At 42.4% G+C, this 26,002-nt stretch overlaps 1 protein-coding gene across 1 annotated transcript in view; it reads right to left on the bottom strand.

Annotated features, from left to right (window-relative positions):
- The window catches only part of LOC140492209 (A disintegrin and metalloproteinase with thrombospondin motifs 19-like), a 538,786-nt gene that overhangs the window by 120,579 nt on the left and 392,205 nt on the right, over positions 1–26,002 (bottom strand). Inside the window, 1 exon segment of the mRNA XM_072591100.1 lies at positions 7,513–7,666. Coding sequence (XP_072447201.1) covers positions 7,513–7,666 — 154 coding nt within the window.

The following is a 26,002-nucleotide window of genomic DNA, read 5'->3' as shown; positions in this document are numbered from 1 at the left end:
TTCAAATTATAAAGCAGTGTTTTGGGATTAACAGAATTATACTTCTATTGTGTGTTTAAAAACATTGAATTTGTATTATAAATAGATAGTTTAGATTATTCTTTTGTCCTTTTTGTGATAATTTTCTATTTTGTGATTAAAGCAAAGTCTGTAGCATTTTGTGTTTATGTATCAGTGAGACACCCTTAAGATCTATCAAGCCAGCACCTGTCTGGGACCGGAGCTGTTCAGTAATAACAGGATCACATCAAGGTCCCTGATTGCTATTTCATTAGGGTTTACTCATAACCCACCTGACAGCCTGAGATCCTTAACACTGTGATCAGGCAGGGTCACGGCCCAGTTTATAAACTCTCTGAGATAAAATAGCCTGAACCACCCGGTAAACCTCAAACTTGCACTGACAATGCCTGCTCACATCCATAGTTAATATCAGGAAAGGAACAGAGTTTGCTCAGTAATTGGCTGCATTTGGGAAGTTTCATGGAGGGTTTCTCTTTGTGAGCTCCAGTAGTGAGTATTCTTGCGCAACTTAATGCTCCTCACTTCAGGAAGTATGCACCATGCCTCCACAGCACTGCTCTTGCTCAGTTTTGCTCTTACCAGCAGCACAATTGTTCACTACTGCTGTCATCTACTGGTACTCCTGCAGCCAGTGCCACATTTAAATCCCAGCTGTGCAACAATCAAATACTGCCAGCCAGGAAGAGCCTCTACCAGCATCACCACTGAAAGCCTCGTTCATCTCACTCAACCCCTGTCCTTTTCTCATTCCAGGAGAAAATGACCCACAATATGGCAGAAAGATGGATAGTGGAGTGCCCAACACAAATCAGACTACCCACTATGGGGAGAACATCCTTGCCTTAGTGAGTGAGGACTGTAACCACTCACATAGTAACACTAAGAAACGAAGAAAGATTCATTGTCAAATGCTGCACTGCTCTCCTATTGCCACCAATGTGAATTTATTCTTAACACTCTCATACTTCCATTCCTATTTCACTCATTGCGTTGCTTGTCTTCTGTAGCCAGAAGGGACATCCACATAGCCTTCACCTTCTGGACATCACTTTCCCCTCCACCTCTGAAGAACAAGTCATGCATTCCTCAGAGAAAGCACCAGTTAGACAGCCTCTTCCACCTCTCTCTAGCTCAGGTACTGACACCTCAATGAAACTAGAGTCAGGTAACCACCCTTTCATGTTGGGATCTGGTAGTCTAGTTTCTCTGTGTCACTTGGGAAAATAGCAATCTGGATATAAATGATGTAGGATTAGGTGATGTTAATTCATGCAAATAGGTCCCTCACTGCTTAAAGCTCTCCTCTAAGCTGTCAAATCCTTAACAGAAGATCAGACTTTTCTTTCTTGACATCTAGAAGCAACTCTTCCAGTCTCAATGTAGTTCCCAACTGTTGCTGAAATTAAGAGGTTGGGAAAATTCTACCTTTGTCTTTCTCTTTAAGCAGGCATTGAAATACACCTTGTAGCTGCTTTTCCAATCAGACCTGTTGGTGAATTTCATCCTGGCTAGTGAGGTATTCAATACCTTCACCAGGGCCCCTGCACTCTCGTCCCTGCCAATTCCATTTGCTATTCTGTCTAATTTACCAGCTGATCAATATCAGACTGTAGCCTGAGACCATCCTCCTATCAGCCACATAACCAATTTTTGGTTAATCTCCAAACTCACTAATTGTACCTTCGACATTCACATCCAAGTTGTTAATGTAAATAACAACCAACAACGGTCCCAATACCAAACCCTTTGGTAGACTGCTGGTCACAGCTTCCACTTACAAAAACAACCCTCTACCATCACCTTTTGCCTCCTATTTGGAAGACAATTTTGGATCTTGTTTGCCAACTTGCCTTGGATCCCATGGGCTCTTTCCTTTTGAACTAGCCTGCTATATGGGACCTTGTCAAAGGCCTTACTGAAGTCCACATAAACTACATCAACTGCCCTTCCCTCATCAATATATTTAATCACCTTTCAACAACCTCAATTAATTAGTCAGATAGGATCTTTGAACAAATTTGTGCTGACTATCTCTAATCAGTGACTTTCCACATATTGATTAACCCTGCCTGTCAGAATTTTTTATAAATAATTTCCCTGCCACTAACATCAGACTAACTGGTCTGTAATTACCTGGCCTATACCTGTCGCCCTTCTTGAATAAAGGAACCACATTATCTATCCTCCAGTCATCTGGCACTACATTGGTGGCCAGCGAGGTGGTAAATATCTCCACTGAGGTCACAGCAATCTCCTCCTTTGCCTCCCAGAGCAGCCCGAGATACATCCCATCAGGCCCTCAGGATTTATGTAGCTATATGCTCATTAAAACCTCATTATTAATCTTAACATATTCTATAACCTCACCATCCTAACTAAAAGCCCCAGCTTCAATGTCTTTCTCCTCTGTGGATATAGATCTGAAATATTCACTTGAGACCTCACCCACATCACTGGTTCCACATACAGGTTGCTAACAGGTCCCACCCTGTCCTTGGTAATCTTCTGACTCTTACAAAAAACCTTGGGGCTTTTCTTTTGCTTTTCCATCAGCCAAAGACATTGTGTGGCCTCTCTTCATCCTTCTAATTTTCCTTTTAAAGAACCTCCTAGACTCTCTAAAGGACCAATCCTGTTTTAATGCTCTGTACCTGACATATACTTCCTTTATTTTCTTTATCATATTCTCCAGATCCTTGACATCCAGGGTTCCCTTGACCTGATGCCTTGGCTGTTCACTTTTAGAGGAACACACTGACCCTGAATTCACACTATTCTACTATTTAACAACTCTCACTTTCCAAATGTAGACTTACCTGCAAGGAGCTGCTCCCAGTCAATGTTTGCCAGATCCTGTCTAATGATATTGAAAGTGGCCTTCTCCCAATTTAAATATTTAATTTCTGTATTATCCTTTATCCCTTTCCATAATGACTTGAAATTTACAGATTTATTGTCACTGTTCCCAAAATGTTCACCCACTGACACAACACTACTTGACCTGCTTCAAAGTTGCCACCCAGGTAAATAGTGCAGTGAAGAAGGCATATGGCGTACTGGCTTTTATTGGTAGAGAAATTGAGTTCCGGAGTCCTGAGGTCATGTTGCAGTTGTATAAGACTCTGGTGCAGCCGCATCTGGAGTATTGTGTGCAGTTTTGGTCGCCATACTATAGGAAGGATGTGGAGGCAGTGGAACGGGTGCAGAGGAGGTTTACCAGGATGTTGCCTGGTATGGTAGGAAGATCGTATGAGGAAAGGCTGAGCACTTGGGGCTGTTTTCATTGGAGAAAAGAAGGTTTAGGGTGACTTGATAGAGGTGTACAAGATGATTAGGGGTTTAGATAGGGTTGACCATGAGAGCCTTTTTCCACATATGGAGTCAGCTATTACGAGGGGGCATAGCTTTAAATTAAGGGGTGGTAGGTATAGGACAGATGTTAGGGGTAGATTCTTTACTCAGCGAGTCCTGAGTTCATGGAATGCCCTGCCAGTAGCAGTGGTGGACTCTCCCTCTTTATGGGCATTTAAACGGGCATTGGATAGGCATATGGAGGATAGTGGGCTAGTGTAGGTTAGGTGGGCTTGGATCGGCGCAACATCGAGGGCCAAAGGGCCTGTACTGCGCTGTATTTTTCTATGTTCTCCAGGATTAGATCTAACTCTGCCCCCCTCTCTAATCTGACTATCTATGTATTGCACAGAAAGCTTTCCTGGATGCAATTTAAAAATTCCACCCCATGCAATCCTTTCATAGTAAGGCGATCCCAGTTAAAGTTCCCAAATTTGAAGTCCCTACAACCATAACTCTGTTTCTGTCACACCTCTTTGTGATTTGCCTTCATATCTTTTTCTCTATCTGCCTCTGACTGTTGGAAGGGCTGTAGTATAATCCCAGAAAGGTAATCGCTGCTTTTTATTTCTAAGCTCTACTGCAATGGCCTCTTTTGAAGACCCTTCTTGGGCATCTCCCTCATTATTGCAGTGATAGTCGCCTTTATTAATAACCTCTCTTAATCCCATTCCCCACCCCTATCACGTCTGAAACATCCAAACCCTGGATTGTTGAGCTTCCAGTCCTGTCCTCTCTTCGACCATGTCTCTTCAACTAGTGGTTGCAACAACATCATACCCCTTGTGCTGATCAGTGCTCTAAGTCAGAAGTAGATGTAATTTAGCTTTCCAGTTCTCCCATCTACCTTTTCATACCCATGGCTTCTCCACCTACTGGATTGTCCTAGCATTCCTTCTGATCTGATTGGACATTGCTCCCAAATTTAAATCTACTCTGTGCCACATCCCCTTCCAAATTAGTTCAAAACCTTCCAAATAGCACAAACAAACCTCTCAGGAAGAATATTTGACTCATCCTGTTCAGAGGCAACCTCGTATAAGTTCCACCTACCTCAGAAACTGTTCCAATGATCCAAAAATCTAAAGCTCTTCCTCCTACACAATGCCATTAGCCATATGTTCATCTGATCTATCTTCCTATTCCTGTACACAGTAACATGTAGCACTAAAGTAATTGAAGTTTACAACCCCAGTCGACTTCCTCTTTAACTTACTATCTAACTCTAAACTCCTGCTGCAGGACCTAATTTCATTTTTTACCTGGGACCACATCTGCTGGCTGTTCACCCTCCCCCTTCAAATGCTCTGCAGCCACTCTGAGACATCTTTGACTCTGGTATCAGGGAGGCAACATATCATTTGAGAGTCTTGTTTGCTGCCTCAAAATTCCTTCTTAGTTCTCCTTACAATCGAGTCCCCTGTTACTGGGAAATCATGCTTGACTAATCTTCTGGAGTTTTTTGAGGATGTAACTCTGAAGATGGACGAGGGAGATCCAGTAGTTGTAGTGTACCTGAACTTTCGGAAAGCTTTTGATAAAGTCCCACACAGGAGGTAGTGAGCAAAATTAGGACGCATGGTATTGGGGGCAAAGTACTAACTTGGATTGAAAGTTGGTTGGCTGATAGGAAACAAAGAGTAGTGATAAACGGCTCCATTTTGGAATGGCAGGCAGTGACCAGTGGGGTACTGCAGGGATCAGTGCTGGGACCGCAGCTTTTTACAATATATGCTAATGATATAGAAGATGGTATTAGCAATAACATTAGCAAATTTGCTGATGATACAAAGCTGGGTGGCAGGGTGAAATGTGAGGAGGATGTTAGGAGATTACAGGGTGACCTGGACAGGTTAGGTGAGTGGTCAGATGCAAGGCAGATGAAATTTAATGTGGATAAATGTATGGTTATCCACTTTGGTGGCAAGAACAGGAAGGCAGATTACTACCTAAATGGATTCAATTTAGGTAAAGGGGCAGTACAAAGAGATCTGGGTGTTCTTGTACACCAGTCAATGAAGGTACAGCAGGTAGTGAAGAAAGCTAATAGTATGCTGGCCTTCGTAACAAGAGGGATTGAGTACAGAAGCAAAGAGGTTCTTCTGCAGCTGTACAGGGCCCTAGTGAGACAACACCTGGAGTACTGTGTACAGTTCTGGTCTCCAAATTTGAGGAATGACATTCTGGCTATTTAGGGAGTGCAGCCGAGGTCAATTCCTGGAATGGCGGGACTACCTTATGCTGAAAGACTGGAGCGACTGGGCTTGTATACCCTTGTGTTTAGAAGACTGAAAGGGGATCTGATTGAGACATATAAGATTATTAAAGGATTGGACACTCTGGAGACAGGAAGCATGTTTCAGCTGATGGGTGAGTGCTGAACACAGCTTAAAAATACGGGGTAGACCATATAGGACAGAGATAAGGAGAAACTTCTTCACCCAGAGAGTGGTGGGTGTGTGGAATGCTCTGCCCCAGAGGGCAGTGGAGGCCCAGTCTCTGGATTCATTTAAGAAAGAGTTGGATTGAGCTCTCAAGGATAGTGGAATCAAGGGTTATGGAGATAAGGCAGGAACAGGATACTGATTAAGGATGATCAGCCATGATCATATTGAATGGTGGTGCTGGCTCGAAACTCCTGCATCTATTGTCTATTGTCTACTGAAAGTCTCCCAGCTCCCTGCCCCTTCCTGCTGTGCAGCAGAGCCATGTACTTGGCTGTTGTTGCTTTCCCCTAAGAGGCCATTCCACCCACAATAGTATCCATACCGGTATAGCTGTATGAGAGGGGAATGGCCACAGGGGACACTTGCACTGCCTGCTCACACATACTAGTCTTCCTGGTGGTCACCCAACTCTTCTCTGTGCAGCCCTTACATGATGTAACCAACTCACTAAATGTGCTACCCATGACATTCTCAGTGAGTCCATCTGCAGGTCCAGGAACTCCATGCGGTAAATCAGGAGGTGCAGCTGGACGCACTTCCTGTCCCTGATTTCCCACATACTGTAGGAGGAGCATTCCATGGAACTGAGTTCTCCTGCCATTGTAATTCTTACTAACTATGACCAGTAAACTGGCAACCAATTACTCAGCTTTACCCAGTACTCACCAAATCAGATTTCTCTCTCTCTCTGTTCCTCACAAACTACAAATATGGTCTTGGTATGGGATTCTTCTGCAGTTTTGAAAGTTGTGAGAAGAATCAAAATAAATTCATGAACTTCTAATTTAATAGTGAGGTCTGATTTTCTTTCACATCCTATAATGCACAATCATCTTAAGCATCAATTCATTAATTCTGTCTTGATAAGGACATGTCACAATGAAAGATAATCATTCAAATCATTCCGACTCATGTTTCTGATGTTAGCTGAGTTGTCAGCTTTGTGGCGATTTTGTGCTAAATAGCTGAAGGAATGAATTTCAGTGTTCTTTGTTTGGGTGGCAACCTGAGAGACTGGATTACTTGATCACTGTTGATCCCATCTGATCTTCATCCCATCAATTTCTAAAGCAGACAAATTATTCCTCTGCTAATCACTGCCTGGTTGAAGACTCAATTGCTACTAGTGAGCGTGTTAGACTGCGATATGGATGACCAGGAGTTAAAGGAGATTTGCATTCATTTGATTTTACAACTGTATTGTTAAAAATATGCCAGAATTCTCAAAAAGGTTGTGAAAATTCATAATTACATTTGACCCTTTAATTGGGTGGGAGGAAACTGAATCAGCGGCAATACATGTTCTTATAAATAGTTTATTTTCTCAGCTATTCTTCAATAATAACTAAGAAGCCAATCTGCACCGTGATTATGAACTTATTAAAGTAACTTGTCAATTAGCAGTAATAGATAAGCTGAAAAGAGAAATGAGAAACTAGAACAGATGAAATGTATTTGTGCATTGCAAATTTGGATCCAGCTAAGTTGGATTTTCTTATTTATACTTTATGTAAGGCTATGTAATTTTTTATTATACATTTAATAATGTTAGTTGATAAGCAGTCTCTAAACCAGGCAGTAAATACTTTTGCATTACTTCATATATGCCTTAAAAAGATGATTTCTGACTAATATTATCTTGCAAGTGTCAATTTCAGAATAACGTGTAAAAAAAAGTTTGTTTCCAAACCTCCTCCACACATGGCACCGCAATCTTCCCAACCAGAGTGAGTCCACATAAAGAGAGGAACATTGGCCTTTGCACTATGATTTCCTGGACCTGGCTCAATTGGAATTGTGTATTCATAGTGAATGCCATAATTCTGGTCATTAAAGAGTAGCACCTGCAAATTAAAAACAAAAGCAAAGTCAAAGAAATGCCACAGATAAAATACATTACACTATACATTGGAGTTAATTACATTGTCTCTGCACAGTGACCTTTCAGGCAATAAAGCAAATAAATTATACGCTTAATAAATAAATACCAATTTAGAGGTTGGAAGGTTATGTACTTTTATTTTCCAATTTTCTACCGTTTTCTTCTTTTGAAAGCAAAACATTACAATGAAACATTGTTCTAGATGTTCTGGCAACTTTTCATTGCCTCACTGATGTAGCCATTCCTTATGAATAAGCTTAATTAGGGCGCCTCAGCACTATGGCACAGCAAATATCATAATTCTTTCATCATGATCTGATAGACCTGCATTTCCTATCCTATACCAGTACATGGGGGAATAAATATCATAAAATTGAATATTATTTTATTTACTTAATAACTTACTTACCAGTAGCTCAGTTTGAAACTGAAATACATAAAAAACTTTGCTCAATGGGAAAAGACCATCTAGCTTGCCTTTTGCAATTCTGGTAGTTGGAACATACAAAGGGAGTGGAACTGTCAATAAACCATAGTGATCAGTCTCCATCTATTGGTCAGGACACCCAGTGTAGTGACTGTAATGAGGTCAGCCAGGTGGATGTCATAGAATATGGGTTCCCTGACTGGGGCTGTTAACCTGTTCCAGTCGGGGAGCCCTGGCTGGTGGATGTAAACAGGCATGTCAGAGGTTCTGCTCACTCTAGGATGTGGTTCTGATGGATTTGGATCAGTATCAGGGACTCTCCATGTATAAATAAAGGGTGACTTGGTGATGGGATACCAGCCTCTGTGGAACTTATTTCACCCAGAAATGAGGCAAGGTATACCTCAATGGGCTTTGGATACAATTGACTAAAAATTATGTGTTGCTTCTAAGTACATTCAGTACAAGTCTTGTCCCAAATTATCAGTTTTTGAAAGGAATTCTCACCAATTTGTATTTGAATGACAACATGATCTGTTTCCATCATCTTTTGAAGGAACCTATGTTGCTGAAGGTTATAGGAGTTCAAGTACATATCCAGATGCTTTTAAAATTACTTGAGGGTTTGTGCCTCTATTACCCTTTCAGGCAGCTAGGTTCAGATGTCTACTACCCTTCAGGTGAACAAATGTTTCCTCATATCCCCAATAATCTTTCCACAAGCCACTTGCAATCAGGGGCCCTAAACATTGGTGGCTCTTCAAAGTTTGGTAGAAGATTTGTAGCTCGGGTGCTCGTTGTTGTGGTTCTGTTCGCCGAGCTGGGAATTTGTCTTGCAAACGTTTTGTCCCCTGTCTAGGTGACATCCTCAGTGCGTGGGAGCCTCCTGTGAAGCGCTTCTGTGCTGTTTCCTCCGGCATTTATAGTGGCCTGTCTCTGCCGCTTCCGGTTGTCAGTTCGAGCTGTCCACTGTAGTGGCCGGTATATTGGGTCCAGGTCGATGTGTTTGTTGATAGAGCCAGGGAATTCCTAGAGGCATGGCACTCATCCACAGACTCTATCAACAAACACATCGACCTGGACCCAATATACCGGCCACTACAGTGGACAGCTGGAACTGACAACTGGAAGCGGCAGAGACAGGCCACTATAAATGCTGGAGGAAACAGCACAGAAGCGCTTCACAGGAGGCTCCCAAGCACTGAGGATGTCACCTAGACAGGGGACAAAACGTTTGCAAGATAAATTCCCAGCTCAGCGAACAGAACCACAACATTGGTGGCTCTGCTGAGTCCTTCCCATCCACCTTATACTGATATCTCACAAGCTGCACATCTTCATCAAACCTTTCCTTAGCGTGTCCTGATCCAAGGAGAATAGCTCCAGCCTAAGCAATGTATCCTCATTACAGCAATTCTCCAGCATGGGCAGCATCCTGGTGAATCTCCTATGTACCTTCTCTAATGCAATTACATCTTTGCTATAATAAGGTAATTAGAACCCCCATATATTTCTCATCTACATAACCAGGCCAACTGCACTATTGTCATCAATCCTCTTCGTTACCTCTGAAGGATATTCAATCAAATCTCGCCTGACACAATCTTCCCTAAAAAATAGAGGCTGACTTCCTTGATTACACCCAATCTTTTAGGGACAGTTATATCTCTCAGAATTGGTTCCTATAATTTGCCCACTGGAGGTTAGACTGAGAGACTGAATAATTGCATGCCAAACTCTCATTTCATTTTTCAAACAAAAATACAACATTAGTAACCTTGCAATCCTGCATCACCACAGCTACGTCCAGTGAGGATTGGAAATTGTAGTGAGAGCATTCACTATTTCCTCCCAAGCTTCTTTTAACTCCCTGAGACACATTTAATCCAGGTCAGGTGTTTTATCCACTTTCAGGAAAATAAATCCTCCTGATACTTCTTTCCATTTGTTTATCACATCTGCTCTTTCACACTCCTCTTAATCCACCACTTTGTCTATGTTGATTTGGAGATGCCGGTGTTGGACTGGGGTGTACAAAGTTAAAAATCACACAACACAGGTTTATTTGAAGCACTAGTTTTCAAGGTGCTGCCTCTTCATCATCCACCACCTGATGACGGAGCAGCGCTGTGAAAGCTAGTGCTTCCAAATAAACCTGATGGACTATAACCTGGTGCTGTGAGATTTTTAACTTTGTCTACATTGGACATCTTTTGTAAAGACAGGCACAAAGTATTCTTTAAGAACCAAATCTAAACCTTTCCATGACACCTTATGTTTTTAGTCTTTTAAGGACCCCACTTGCTTTAGCTATCCTTTTACTTTGAGTGTATTGATTAAACATGTTTGGGTTCTCTTTGCTTGCTAATACTCTTCCTTGCCTGCTCTTTGCTTTGCTCATCACTTTTTGATTTCATCCCTGCACTGTCTACACTCCTCTTTATCTTCTGCAGTAATGGGTTCTCCTTGTCTAACATAAGCTTCACTTTTCAGCCTTTTTTAAACTGTTCGTTCCCTGACATCCAAGATGGTTTGGGGTTGGCTGTCCTACCCTTCCTCTTTATGGGGACATGTTTCCTCTCAACTCATAATGTTCCCCATTGAACGCGCAGAACAACACTTTCACATAACTTTTCCAAGTTGACTTTTGTTAAATCATTTCTCAGCTTTGTAAAATTGGTCCTATAAAAATATTTTTAAAAACTTTAACTCCTATTCTATCTTCGCCCTATTCCTTGATCATGGTCAAATAAACTGAATTAAGATCATTATCACCAAGATGCTCTCCTACTGCCACTCCTTCCACCTGCCCAATTTTCTTTCCTTAAATTAAGTCCAGAATTGCACCCTACTTTGTTGGACTTGTTACACACTGTTGTATTATGCCTCAGGGTTAGTACATCTTTAGGAGACACGCTCATGATATTATCATTGCATCATAGCATGCAATGTAAGGTACAAAGATCTCATACTCTGTCCTACTGTAGATCAACTGAAGCTTGACATTTTATTGGAAGCATGCTGTTCTGTTCTAACTTAACATCATAATATTAGCCCAAGCTCTTTAGTGCCTCATGAATATTATGTTTGTAGAGAATAGTTAGTTACAATACATAACTGTTGAATTATTCAACACCATGTTATTCACGCCCAGTTTCTTATGTTACGCGAAATAACATAAGCATTAGTGCATCAGTGTGGTAAAAGGTCTGCCACCTTGCCTACCCTTAGCATGCCCACACAGAACACAGAAAATCAAGTCTGTCCAAACCATAAAGAAACACCCAAGATGCCTCAGCATTTACTGAACAGACTGACAAGAGAAACCAGACACGACCATAGTCACTTGCAGACCAGGAAATACACTTCCCAAGACAAACTAACACTAAGCTTCCTGGACCCAATCAACATAGCTGTCCCAAAGCCCTAAGGGCAGTCTCGTACACCAGTGATACCAAAGCCACACAAAGGATAGGCCAGACAGAGAGGCAGCAGAATACCTTGCTCACAGGAGAGAAACAATGGAAATACCTTACTGCTTCAACAGGGACATTCTCACCTACCTTCGAAGAGAGCTGAAATCTCCTGATCCCATCAAGAACTGTTCGATGCTGCCAGGATGTTACATTGTATTGACAAACTGGACATTCTTCTGATAACTATTTTGCGATTATCACCATTGTAACTGGATTACTTAATTTTCAAATACATTGCATTTTCCCCATTTTAATCAACCTCATTGCACAAGATTCCTATAAAACCTGGCTTGATTTTCAGTTTGAGGAAGGGAGATTCAGCTACCTGGACAGACTGTCTGCACTATTTCATCTTAGGAGAAAGTGAGGACTGCAGATGCTGGAGATCAGAGCTGAAAATGTGTTCCTGGAAAAGCGCAGCAGATCAGGCAGCATCCAAGGAGCAGGAGAATCGACGTTTCAGGCATGAACCCTTCTTCAGGAATGAGGAGAGTGTGTCAAGCAGGCTAAAAGGTAGAGAGGAGGGACTTGGGGGAGGGGCGTTGGAAATGCGATAGGTGGAAGAAGGTTAAGATGAGGGTGATAGGCCGGAGTGGGGGCGGGGGCGGAGAGGTCAGGAAGAAGATTGCAGGTTAGGAAGTTGGTACTGAGTTTGAGGGTTGCTCCTTAGATGCTGCCTGACCTGCTTTTCCAGCAACACATTTTCAGCGCTATTTCAGCTTAGTCAATTTCTCTTCTGCAATATCACTGTGTTAATAAACTGTTCGTTAATTTCGCTTCAATCTGTGTTTTATGACCTCTGATTTATTGGGCTAATTTCTCCGACAATCAGATAAACCACACTGTTGTAAACTAACTCATACCATGTACAAGTTCTCCTTCTAAAACATGTTCTCCAGAATGCACTTTCAGAATTCTGTTCCCTCCATTCCATTTATAGTAAAGCTATCCGAGTTAATATGGGATGATTAAATCTCCTATGAATCATTTCTAATTGCTTTAGTATTTTCCAGAGGTTCACTTGTACATTTGCCTTCTATCTACCCACAACTATTGTGTGATCTATAGTACTGTCCTAATGCATGACACCTCTTACGTTCCTTAAATTAATCCATATGGTCTCACTTGACGATCTTACTTTTATATCATACAAACTTCAGCCAAGACTGATGATGCTAGTCCATTAGAGTAACTTGGGAAAGGTTGGTATGAAGTAAAACTTACAAAGGAAAGTCCTGTGGCTAGAGATAGAGAGACCTGTGGAACTGTTTGTTGAAACAGGTCCCAGATATCAACTTGAGAGTACATTGAATACACCAGAAGCAGTGTGCAGCACATAGTTAATAACAGGATCACAGGAGAATGTCATGGTTATCCTCTTACACCCAGTTCCTTCAGGAAAGTCCATACTAGTGATGATTGACTACTATAATTAATAAGGTATATCTCTTGCAACACTCTCATTCGTTTGGCCGAACTGGTCCTCACCCTTAACAATTTCTCCTTTGAATCCTCCCACTTCCTCCAGACCAAAGGCGTAGCCATGGGCACACGTATGGGCCCCAGCTATGCCTGTCTCTTTGTTGGCTATGTAGAACAGTTGATCTTCCGTAATTACACCGGCACCACTCCCCACCTCTTCCTCCGCTACATTGATGACTGCATTGGCGCCACCTCGTGCTCCCGCGAGGAGGTTGAGCAATTCATCAACTTCACCAACACATTCCACCCTGACCTTAAATTTACCTGGACTATCTCTGACACCTCGCTCCCCTTCCTGGACCTTTCCATCTCCATTAGTGACGACCGACTTGACACTGACATTTTTTACAAACCCACTGACTCCCATAGCTACCTGGATTACACCTCTTCCCACCCTATCTCTTGCAAAAATGCCATCCCTTATTCCCAATTTCTCCGCCTCCGCCGTATCTGCTCCCAGGAGGACCAGTTCCACCATAGGACACACCAGATGGCCTCCTTCTTTAGAGACTGCAATTTCCCTTCCCACATGGTTAAAGATGCCCTCCAACGCATCTCGTCCACATCCCGCACCTCCGCCCTCAGACCCCACCCCTCCAACTGTAACAAGGACAGAACGTCCCTGGTGCTCACCTTCCACCCTACAAACCTTCGCATCAACCAAATCATCCGCCGACATTTCCGCCACCTCCAAAAAGACCCCACCACCAGGGATATCTTTCCCTCCCCACCCCTTTCCGCCTTCCGCAAAGACCGTTCCCTCCGTGACTACCTGGTCAGGTCCACACCCCCCTACGACCCACCCTCCCATCCTGGCACTTTCCCCTGCCACCGCAGGAACTGTAAAACCTGTGCCCACACCTCCTCCCTCACCTCTATCCAAGGCCCTAAAGGAGCCTTCCACATCCATCAAAGTTTCACCTGCACATCCACCAATATCATTTATTATATCCGTTGCTCCCGATGTGGTCTCCTCTACATTGGGGAGACTGGGCGCCTCCTAGCAGAGCGCTTTAGGGAACATCTCCGAGACACCCGCACCAATCAACCACACCGCCCCGTGGCCCAACATTTCAACTCCCCCTCCCACTCTGCCGAGGACATGGAGGTCCTGGGCCTCCTTCACCGCCGCTCCCTCACCACCAGACGCCTGGAGGAAGAACGCCTCATCTTCCGCCTCGGAACACTTCAACCCCAGGGCATCAATGTGGACTTCAACAGCTTCCTCGTTTCCCCTTCCCCCACCTCATCCTAGTTTCAAACTTCCAGCTCAGTTACTGTCTCCTTGACTTGTCCGACCTGCCTATCTTCTTTTCCACCTATCCACTACACCCTCTTCTCCTTGACCTATCACCTTCATCCCCTCCCCCACTCACCTATTGTACTCTATGCTACTCTCTCCCCACCCCCACCCTCCTCTAGCTTATCTCTCCATGTTTCAGGCTCCCTGCCTTTTTGCCCGAAACGTTGATTTCGCTGCTCGTTGGATGCTGCCTGAACTGCTGTGCTCTTCCAGCACCACTAATCCAGTACTATAATTAATATCATGAGTATGTGATAATTAAGTTTTTAGGCAGATAAAATGGTGCTTACACTGTTTAAAGTATTTGCAAGGCATAGTCTAACAGTCACTTGGTATTCAGGCATTCAGACATAATTCATGTTGTAGATCTAATCCGATCACATGCAAGTCACTGACATTCATTGCAGAGAAATCCTTAAATGGTTATAAGCAAAATAGGAAGGTGTGAAACATCAAAACAAGTTATTCGAGAATGATTGAAGGTTGTGTGGGCTAACACCACAAATTGCAAGGTGTTACATGTGGCCATGTATAGAGCAGGTTCACATACCACAATAGAAAACAGCCTCACTGAATACATGAAAAATATCAGAGCTGACAGGCACCAGTGTTAACCAGAAAATTCAAAATCATAATGCTGAGAAAAAAGGTGCTGCAAAGTTTTATGCAGGCCACAGAGGGGGAGCTCAACAATCTGACGTGATACTCCGGGATAAATGTTTGCTGAGGCAAGAGATTCCGAGCATGTTGGATTCATCATCTTACACAAGTCATATGTTGTCATTGCCAAGAAGTAAACAGGAACACTGTGCGACAGATCATCTTCATATGTCAAACTGTCATGGTGACAGAGACAAAGCAGATGATGAACCAGATGTAGGTTCCTATGATCCAGATGTTCAAGTCAGTGTGATGTTGATAGCCAGCAGGCATCTTTCAACACCAAGGGAAATACATTGGTTCCACAGCGATGATGAGAATGTAATGACCAAAATTCTTGAGACCGTAAGCAAATCATGGTATGAGGTGCAACCACCAAAGTGATATGAAGGTGTTGTGTAGTAATCATGTTCAATACTAAAAGCATATGTACCAAATGCTACCCTGGAAAGCAAATGTGTTGTAAAAAAAAGAGTGAAACACTGAACAAAAGGCTGAAGATATAAAGAGTTGCATTTCACTGAAGTTACTTGAAGTTCATAATTGATGGAATTTATTTACCCATTGAGTAAGGAAAGTAATGATTTGTAAAGTTTGTTTGTAAAACATATTGCAGTATGGTTTTAAATATGAAATAGAATCATCATGGCGTTGTATAGCACGGAAACAGACGCTTCAGTCCAACTCGTCCATGCCGACCAGATATCCCAATCCAATCTAGTCCCATTTTCCAGCACTTGGCCCATATTCCTCCAAACCCTTCCTTTTCATAGACCCATCAAAATGCCTCTTAAATGTTGCAATTGTACCAGCCTCCACCACTTCCTCTGGCAACTCATTCCATACACGTACCACCCTCTGTGTGAAAAGGTTGCCCCTTAGGTCTGTTTTATATCTTTCCCCTCTCACTCTAAACCTATGTCCTCTAGTTCCGGACTCCCCTACCCCAGGGAAGAGACTTTTTCTATACATCCTATCCATGTCCTTCATGATTTTATAAACCTCTATAAGGTTACCCTCAGCCTCTGACACTCCAGGGAAAACAGCCCTAGCCCAATCAATCTCTCCCTATAGCTCAAATCCTCCAACACTGGCAATATCTTTGTAAATCTTTTCTGAACCCTTTCAAGTTTCACAACATCTTTTCGATAGGAAGGAGACCAGAATTGCATGCAATATTCCAACAGTGGTCAAACCAATGTCCTGTACAGCCGCAACATGACCTCTCAACTCCTGTACTCAATACTCTGACCAATAAAGGACCAAGAAATGCCTTCTTCACTATCCTATCTACCTGTGACTCTACTTTCAAGGAGCTATGAACCTACACCACACACCCGAGGACCTTACCATTAAATGTATACGTCCTGCTAAGATTTGCTTTTCCAAAATGCAACAAATTGCATTTACCTAAACTAAACACCATCTGCCACTCCTTAGCCTGTTGGCTCATCTGGTCCAGATCCTGTTGTAATCTGAGGTAACCCTCTTCACTGTCCACTACACCTCCAATTTAGTACATTGCTGTACATCTCTATGACTCTATTTGGAATTTTTTGAAGATGTGACCAATAGACTGGACGAGGGTGAATGTTGTGTAGATGTTGTATATCTGGATTTTCAAAAACGCTTTTGACAAGGTTCCACACAAGAAATTAGTAAGGAACATTAAAGCTCATGGTATTAGAGGTAGTATATTGACATTGATAGAGAACTGGTTAGCAGACAGGAAGCAGAGAGTTGGAATAAACAGGCCCTTTTCAGAGTGGCAGACAGTGACGAATGGAGTACCACAGGTTTCAATGCTGGGACCCCAGCTCTTCACAATATACATGAACAATTTGGATGAAGGAATTGAATGCAATATCTCCAAATTTGCAGATGGCACTAAGCTGTACGTGCTGTGAGGAGGATGCTAAGAGGCTGCAAGTCACTTGGATCGACTAGTTGAGTGGGCAAATACTTGGCAAATGCAATAAAATGTGGATAAATGCAAGGTTATCCACTTTGGTCACAAAGACAGGAAGGCAGATTTTTATCTGAATGGTGGTGGTTTAGGAAATGGTGAGGTCAACAAGGCCTGGATGTCATGGTGGAACAGTCACTGAAGGTTGGCATGGCAGCGAGGAAAGCTAATGGCATGCTGGCCTTCCTAGCGAGAGTACTGGAATAAGGATGGCTTAATGTAGTTAAGATTTGGAGACATCGATGTTGGACTGGGGTGTACAAAGTTAAAAATCAGACAACACCAGGTTATAGTCCAGCAAGTTTATTTGGAAGCACTAGCTTTCAGAGCGCTGCTCTTTCTAGAAATTCTGTCTTACAATCTTATTCTCCACAAAAACCTAATGAAAGAGCAGTGCTCTGAAAGCTAGCATTTCCAAATAAACTTGTTGGACTATAACCTCGTGTTGTGTGATTTTTAATTTTGCTGTAGTTATACAGGGACTTGGTGAGGCCAAACCTTGCAGTCTTGGTCTCCTAATCTGATGGGAGGACATTCTTATTATTGAGGGAGTCCAGAGAAGGTTCACCAGTCTGATCAGCTGGCCTTATACAGACTGGAATTCAGAAGAATGACAGGCAGACCTCATAGAAACATATAAACTCCTGGGCAGGCGAGACGCAGGAACAATGTTCCCAATGTTGGGGAATCCAGAACTAGGGGTCACAGTCTAAGAATAAGGGGTAAGCCATTCGGGGCTGAGATGAGGAAGAACTTCTTCAGTCAAAGAGTTGTGAATCTATGAAATTCTCTCCCACAGGAAGCTGGTGAGACCAGTTCATTAGATAGATTCAAGAGGGAGCTGGACGTGGCTCATGCACCTAAAGGGATCAGGGGTATGGAGGGACGATGGGAGTGGGATACTGAGATTGCATGGTCAGCCATGATCATATTGAATGGTGGTCCAGGCTCAAATGGCCAACTGGCCTACTCCTGCACTTATTTTCTATGTTTCTCTGTTTCTAAGAAACTGAAATTACACAGGTGCCCACACAGAAAGATCAGATGGCACATAGAGAGCAATGAGAAACAGACACCATTAAAGTTCTGATAACTTTTAAAAATAATGTCAAGTTACACCAAGTCCAGTTCTTAAGCTTGAGATGTAATCCAGTCAACCTTGATTTCCATCTTCTTCGTACATTGCATTGTACAATCTAATGTTTTAAAAAGCAGGCAGTCATTATCGAACTCAATGCTTCCTATGCACAGTGTCACTTGCCCTGACAGCCCTGGATTTACCTGTTCCCCTGTCACCATTACACAGAGATCTCAAGCGGTCTTCCTGAGATTAAACCCAAGGAAAACGGTGGGGGGTCCAGACTGGTTGTACATTTAGATCTTCTGTGGACCAGCTGGTGGAGGTATTTGCTCACGTCTTCAACTGTCTTTGCTACAATCTGAAGTCTCCATCTCCTTCAAGAAGACTCCCATTATTCCAGTGCACATACAACGCGCCTCAACAGCTACCGCCCAGTGGCTCTTCCATCATCATGAAGTGCTTCGAGTGGCTGGTCACGACCCACATCAACTCCAGTCTCCCAACCTGCCTTGATCCCCCTCAATTTGCCTACTGATGTAACAGGTCCATAGCAGATGCCATATCCTTAGCCATACACTCAACCCTGGAACATCTGGATAACAAGGACACCTATGACAGGCTCCTACTCCTCGACTACAGCTCTGCCTTCAACAACAATAGCCCGTCCAAACACATCGGAAAACTCTGAGACCTAGGTCTCGACTCTGCCTTCTGCAACTAAATCCTCAGCTTCTTGACCCACAGACCACAACCAATGAAGCTTGATAACTGCACATCCTCCACAATAACACTCAACACTGAAGCCCCTCTAGGAAGAGTTCTCAGCCCCCTACTGTACTCCTCTATATGAACAGCATCTACAAGTTCGCTGATGACACCTCCATGGTAGGACCGATATCAAACAATGATGATTCAGAATATAGGAAAGAGATACAGTGATTGTTGTCATGGTGCAATATCAACAACCTCTCTCTCAATGTTGGCGGAAAAGAACTGATCATTGACTTCAGGAATGTTACAACACAGGGTAAGCCCCCTCACTAATTTAAACCAGCAATACAGAAAAGATTTACCTCCTGTGGTAATTTGTGAAAATTCGAGAGGCAAAGAACTATCCCAAAAGTCACTATTTAAAGTAAAAAGTAACAACTTCATTTTTTAAAGTCTTACAGAGAATAATTAACTAATAACTATTTACATCTCCTTTCTCTAATCTATCTTTTACTTTCCCTTCTGCAATACTGGTCCAATAAAAATCCTGATTACGATTTACAAAAAAATTTCAAATTTCAAAACCAGCCAGCAGTCAAATCTTGTTTTTATATCTTCCTCTGTAGATTTGCTCTCAGGTCATTGTTGATGTTTTTCTCTGTGTAAACTCCGTCTCTAGACTGGTCACTCTCAGAGAGTTTTGACTAGCACTACATCTGTTGGTCTTTTGGCAGTTCTCTCTCAATTGTTCAATATTTTTCGTTTTATACTCCAAAGCATGTTTCATTGGTTTTAGTATTATCAAAATACCAAATTAAAACTTGATTGAAGTTTTGTATCATGGGGCATAAATTAAATTGATTGCCCAAATTTGAATTTATTTTCATCTCATAGCAACCCAGCCAGTGCTAGCTGTTCAGACCAAGTGTTACATTATTGCCTTGTCCCGGATTCTCTGTGCCTCTCTAAGTCCTTGCTAGCTTTCAACTCTCTTAAAGGTACAGTACCCCTTACACCTTCATAACAGGAAGAAAGGAGGAGAACATACCCCCACTGACATCAATGGAGCTGAAGTGGAGAGGGTTGAGAGCATTAAGTTCTTTGGAGTGGCGATAATCAACAATCTATCCTGGACCTCCCATGTCGATGTGATGGTCAAGAAGGCACAACAAAGCCTCTTCTTCCTCAGGCATCTCAGGAAATTCTGCATGTTCATAACAACCCTCACCAACTTTTACAGATGCACCACAGAAAGCATTTTATTTGGGTGCATAACGGTTTGGTACGGCAACTGCTCTGCCCAGGACTGTAGGAAACTGCAGAAAGTTGTGTGCACAGCCTAAACCATCACAGAAGGCAGCCTCTCATTCATGGACTCCATTTATACTTGTTGCGGTAGAAACACTGCCAACATCATCAAAGACCCCTCCTACCCCAGTAATACTGTCTTCTAACCTCTTCCATCAGAGAGAAGATACATAAACTTGAACAAACACACCAAAAGGTTTAAGAACATTTCTTCCCAGCCATTATTAGATTGCTGAATGGACCTCTCGAACTTCAAATAATGTTAGAAGTCACATAACACCAGGTTATAATCCGACAGGATTATTTGAACCCTTTCGGAGTGTTGCTCCTTTGTCAGATTAATCACATCACCTGGTGAAGGGGCAACACTCCAATTTCAAATAAACCTGTTGGACTACAACCTGGTGTTATGTGACTTCTGACTTTGCCCAACCCAGTCTAACACTGGCACCTTCACATCCAACAGTGTTGATCTTGCTTTGTGCATGTCCTATGCAGTGTAACCTGTGCACCTCATTCTGTCTAAACACCCTATGATCTATGTGTCCTTGTTTGTTATGATCTGCCTGTGCTGCTCACAATGCAAAACTTTTCACTGTATTTACGCACGTGTGTATACAATAATTCAAATCAAATCAAAGTCAATTTATTCACACCTCCCCAACAGAATGTAGAGAGGCACCTGCAATATACTATCTATTAATGTATATTATCCTGCTCCCAAAGTTTCAGCAGCATGGCTGTCTAACCCAGTTCACTTCCTCAAAAGGGTTTGTGATAGTTCTTGCCTTATATGCTAATTCATATGTTTCATATTCCAATGTTCACTCAGTGTTGTCAGCCATTTTGATTCCTCCATTTGTCTTCTACTGAGTTGATAGCCTCATGAGTAATTGGTAGATTATCCTGCCTGCTACTACTTATAGCTGTTTCTGGCTTGATCAGGCGAGCTGTGGTATAATGAGATGGTGTGGAGGTAATTTATTGAGTGCCTGCTCCCTATACAGAATTGTGTTAGATGGGAATGCAGATCACAGACAGGACTATAACACTGTTAGGTTGATTACTTGTGTTCCTGCCTTGAGTCCCTGTACTGAAATCAAAGGCATATTGCAGGTCTCGCTCTTAGAAGTTCACTATTTATTCTGTCATTTCCACTGACTCGGAAGGTGGAAGAAATAACATATTAAGAAATTAGCCAGATTTTCCACTCACATACAGTGAACGTGCATATATCTAGCCAGGCTGGAAAACTGCATTCAACATTTAGCTGGATTTGACAGGAATAGTCCTTCACTATTCCACTAAGTACTTTATTGCTGTTTATGATCCTTTATAGGCTGTAACAACATTTGTAATATATACAGAATAAAATGTATTACATTTTCAGATTGTTACATTCCGTCCAGCTGGTAAGTGAACCAGCTACCTGCTTTATTAAGCACAAAACCAGTTTGAACCTCTTCTGAGTCAGAGTTTTGAACTTTGTGTAATTAGTAAGAAGTGGGAAAAAACTTATTGTTCATGATTTGGGTGGGTAGAGATTAGATTAGATTAGATTACTTACAGTGTGGAAACAGGCCCTTCGGCCCAACAAGTCCACACCGCCCCGCCAAAGCGTAACCCACCCATACCCCTACATCTACATTTACCCCTTACCTAACACTATGGGCAATTTAGCATGGCCAATTCACCTGGCCTGCACATCTTTGGACTGTGGGAGGAAACCGGAGCACCCGGAGGAAACCCACGCAGACACGGGGAGAACGTGCAAACTCCACACAGTCAGTCGCCTGAGGCGGGAATTGAACCCGGGTCTCAGGCGCTGTGAGGCAGCAGTGCTAACCACTGTGCCACCGTGCCGCCCAGGATATTTGACAACCTTAAGACCTTAAGTTATTGGAACAAAAATAGGCCATTTGGCCCATTAATTCTGCATTATCATTCAATGAGGTCATAGCTAATTTGATAATCCTTAACTCAATTTTCCTGCCTTTGCTCCTGAACTCTTGATTCCCTTACTGATTAAAGATCTGTCTATCTCAGCCTCAAATATACCTCATGACCCAGTCTCAAAAGACCTCTTGTGGTAAAGAATTTCAAAGATATACTACCTTCTGAAAATAAAACTCCTCCTGATCGCTGTCTTAAACACACCCCTTACTCTGAGATTATGCACCGTGTCTCCCCTAATGGGAGATTAGATTAGATTAGTTTCTCTACAATGTGGGAACAGGCCCTTCAGCCCATCAAGTCTACATTGACCCTCTGAAGAGTTACCCACACAGACCCATTCCCCTCTGACTAATGCACCTAACACTATGGACAATTTAGCATGGCCAATTCACCTGACCTGCACATCTTTGGATGGTGAGAGGAAACCGGAGCATCCAGAGGAAACCCACACAGACACGGGGAGAATGTACAAACTCCACACAGTCATCCGAGGCTAGAATCGAACCTGGGACCCTGGTGCTGTGATCTAGGACCAATCTCCATCTAGCTTACAATACAAAATTCTTCAAGTCAAAATGTTTCCCACAATGTGGCTAACACTACAAATGTTTCACACATGACTACGATCAAGTTGCCACAGTTTTGTGGAGCTTCAGAATTTCACTTCTGTCAGTTGATGAAAAGATAGTCATTTAAAAGAAAGAAGAAATGGACTGTTCTAGTTTGCAGTTCCGATGTAAGGCTGGATTCATTATGTCCAGCAGATATTAATGAGAAGGTGCTAAGTTTAAAATAAATTCTCAGTGCTTGGGACTGGTTGTGGTGTTGCTGTGTGATGGCTATACAAGCTGCTTCCTGAAGGAATCATCAGTGACATCAGACAACATCCTTTTGTCAAATGGCAAATTTAAAACAGCAGTTGGGAATCAGTCTGATCTTTCTATCGCACAGGCCATACTTTAATATGGACAGTACATTACTAGAGGCGTATTAAATAATCTGCTTTAATAAGAAAAGAACATTTGACATACATTGCAAAGAAAACCGACAATCTAATCAGGTACATTGCCTCAATATTTCCAAAATATTCCAAAATATTTTTTGAAACACAATCTTGGATGTCACTCTCCAAAGTTCTGTGGGTGTCCCTGCACTCTGTGGATTGCAGCTGTTCAAAGTGGAAATTCACCATCACCTTCTCCAGAGCAACCACAGGTGAACAATAAACGTGAGCCTAGGCAGCAATGCCCCACTCCTTGAATGAATTTTTCAGAGTCATACAGCTTTGCTGGAAACTCTCCAATTTTAAATTGATATTATTTAAGCAAAGGTTTTGAAAGTAAGTGCCTCACAACAGAAGTGTATAGGGGCAGTACTACTGGCAAAAGAGCAATCCCCCAACTTTGTCAGTGCTTTGGATCAAGAGCTATGCAAGTGTCAAAGAAACAGTGCCGCATTAGACGGATTAATTGTTGCAATCAATACACTATTGAAAAAACTTCAGGAAAAATAATTCTTCCACTGCTTTAATTGTCCAATTACATACACAGAACCAATACTCATGAATGCATAGCTATAACAGATTTGGGAACAAATTACAATCTAGTGGGCAGCATGGTGGCACATTGGTTAGCACTGCTGCCTCACAGCACCAGAGACCCGGGTTCAATTCCCGCCTCAGGTGACTGTGTGTGTGGAGTTTGCACATGCCCCCAGTGTCTGCGTGGGTTTCCTCCGGGTGCTCTGGTTTCCTCCCACAGTCCAAAATTGTGCAGGTCAGGTGAATTGGCCATGTGTTAGGTGAAGGGGTAAATGTTGGGGAATGGGTCTGGGTGGGTACGGGTCGGTGTGGACTTGTTGGCCCAAAGGGCCTGTTTCCACACTGTAAGTAATCTAATCTAATCTTCAAAGAACCACAATCTCTCCTTAAGAATTCACACACAGGAGCTTTTAAACATGCTCCCACAAACCATGCAATTTATCCTGTGAATTTAATTGCCATGATAAGCAAGCTATACTTATTGTAAATGATCTGGATGTGGGCGTAGAAGGATGGGTTGGTACAGATGACACTAAGGTTGGTACAGTTGTGGATAGTGATGAAGGAATGTTGAGAGTTACAGAAGGACATAGATAAGATGCAGAGCTGGGCTGAGAAGTGGCAAATAGAGTTTAATGTGGAAAAGTGTGAGGTAGTTCACTTTGGAAGAAGTAACAGGAATGCAGAGTACTGGGCTAATGGTAAAATTCTTGGCAGTGTAGATGAACAGAGAGATCTCAGTGTATAGGTGCATAAATCCATTAAAGTTGCCACCTAGGTTGTTAGGGTTGGTAAGAAGGCATACGGTGTGTTGGCGTTTATTGGTAGGGGGGGGATTGAGTTTCGGAGCCACGAGGTCATGCTACAGCTGTACAAGACACTGGTAAGGCCATACCTGGAGTATTGCGTGCATTTCTGGTCGCTGCACTATAAGAAGGATGTGGAAGGTTTGGAAAGGATTAGAGGAGATTTACTAGGATGTTCCCCGGTATGGAACGAAGGTCTTACGAGGAAAGGCTGAGGGACTTGAGGCTGTTTTCGTTGGAGAGAAGAAGGTTGAGAGATGACTTAATTAAGACATATAAGATAATCAGAGGGTTAGATAGGATGGACAGGGAGAGCCTTTTTCCTAGGATGGTGAAGGGGACATAGCTTTAAATTGAGGGGTGATAGATTTAGGATAGAGGTCAGGGATAGTGTCTTTACTCAGAGAGTAGTAGGGGTGTGGAACCCCTAGTAGTAGACTCGCTGACATTAAGGGCATTTAAATGAGCATTGGACATACATATGGATAATAAGGAATGGTGTAGGTTAGATGGGCATCAGATTAATTTCACAGGTCGGTGCAACATCGAGGGCCGAAGGGCCTGTACTGCGCTGTAATGTTCAATGTTTTATGTTCTGTATGTGTTGTCATTCCCTCAATGAGGTTGTGCACTGGAAATCAATGACCATTATTCCTAGAGTTGTCACTAAAGCTAATGATTTTATCAAAGTACACAAAATTCCACCATTTATCTTTCTCATGTACCCAGAAAACACAGATCAGGTTCCTCTACCTAAAAAAAGAATTGCAATTTAATGAAAATAAATACTTGTTTATCTACCATTGGAATCTATTCACTATTAACATATAACTCTTAATAAAACTCTGAGCCGCTTCCAAAACTCCCAATTATTTATTCCAATCAAATAATTGTTGTCAGGCAGATGAGGTCTGTCATTTATAACTGCTCACAATTCCACAAACCAATCAACAATCTGTTGCTGCTTGAATCTCAGTCTATAGTGTTGTCCCAATTACAAAAAAAAATCATCCCCACTGCTCCATGAAAGCAGCAGTGTAAACACAGCTTACAAAGAGCTTTGTTAACTTGCTTTTAAAAAGAGCAGTAATTCATTCCATAACTCTTAGTTGTGAAATATTCCTTTACAATTTCAGTTCATGACTAAAATAACAAAAAATAAAAAAGACCTTGTATTTACAATATCTCAAGAAAGATCACTTGAAACTTGAAATTGAATGAGCATTTCCACAGGGGTAATCAGAAACAATACCCTCTTTGGAAGTATGTAAAACTTCGCTTGTTGCACCAAAATTGTAAGAACAGCAGCCAGTCAAGTTCCTGGGTCACAATCCTAGAATTCCCTCCCTGAAGGTATTGTGGGTCAACCCACAGTAGGAGGACTGCAGCAGTTACAGAAGACAGCTTAACACCACCTTCTCAAGGGGCAACTAGGGACAAGCAATAAATGCTGGTCAGTCAGCAGTACCCACATACCACAAATTATTAAATAAGTTAAAAAATTGGCTGTTAGATTATTAAAAGGTTTGTTATCTCGTCTAAAAGATAATGGATCAAACTATGCTCCAGACTTGGGCTAATG

Source organism: Chiloscyllium punctatum, chromosome 2, assembly GCF_047496795.1.
Source record: "Chiloscyllium punctatum isolate Juve2018m chromosome 2, sChiPun1.3, whole genome shotgun sequence".
In the NCBI taxonomy this organism is placed as follows: Eukaryota; Metazoa; Chordata; class Chondrichthyes; order Orectolobiformes; family Hemiscylliidae; genus Chiloscyllium; species Chiloscyllium punctatum.
This window is presented reverse-complemented; position numbering and strand designations above follow the sequence as displayed.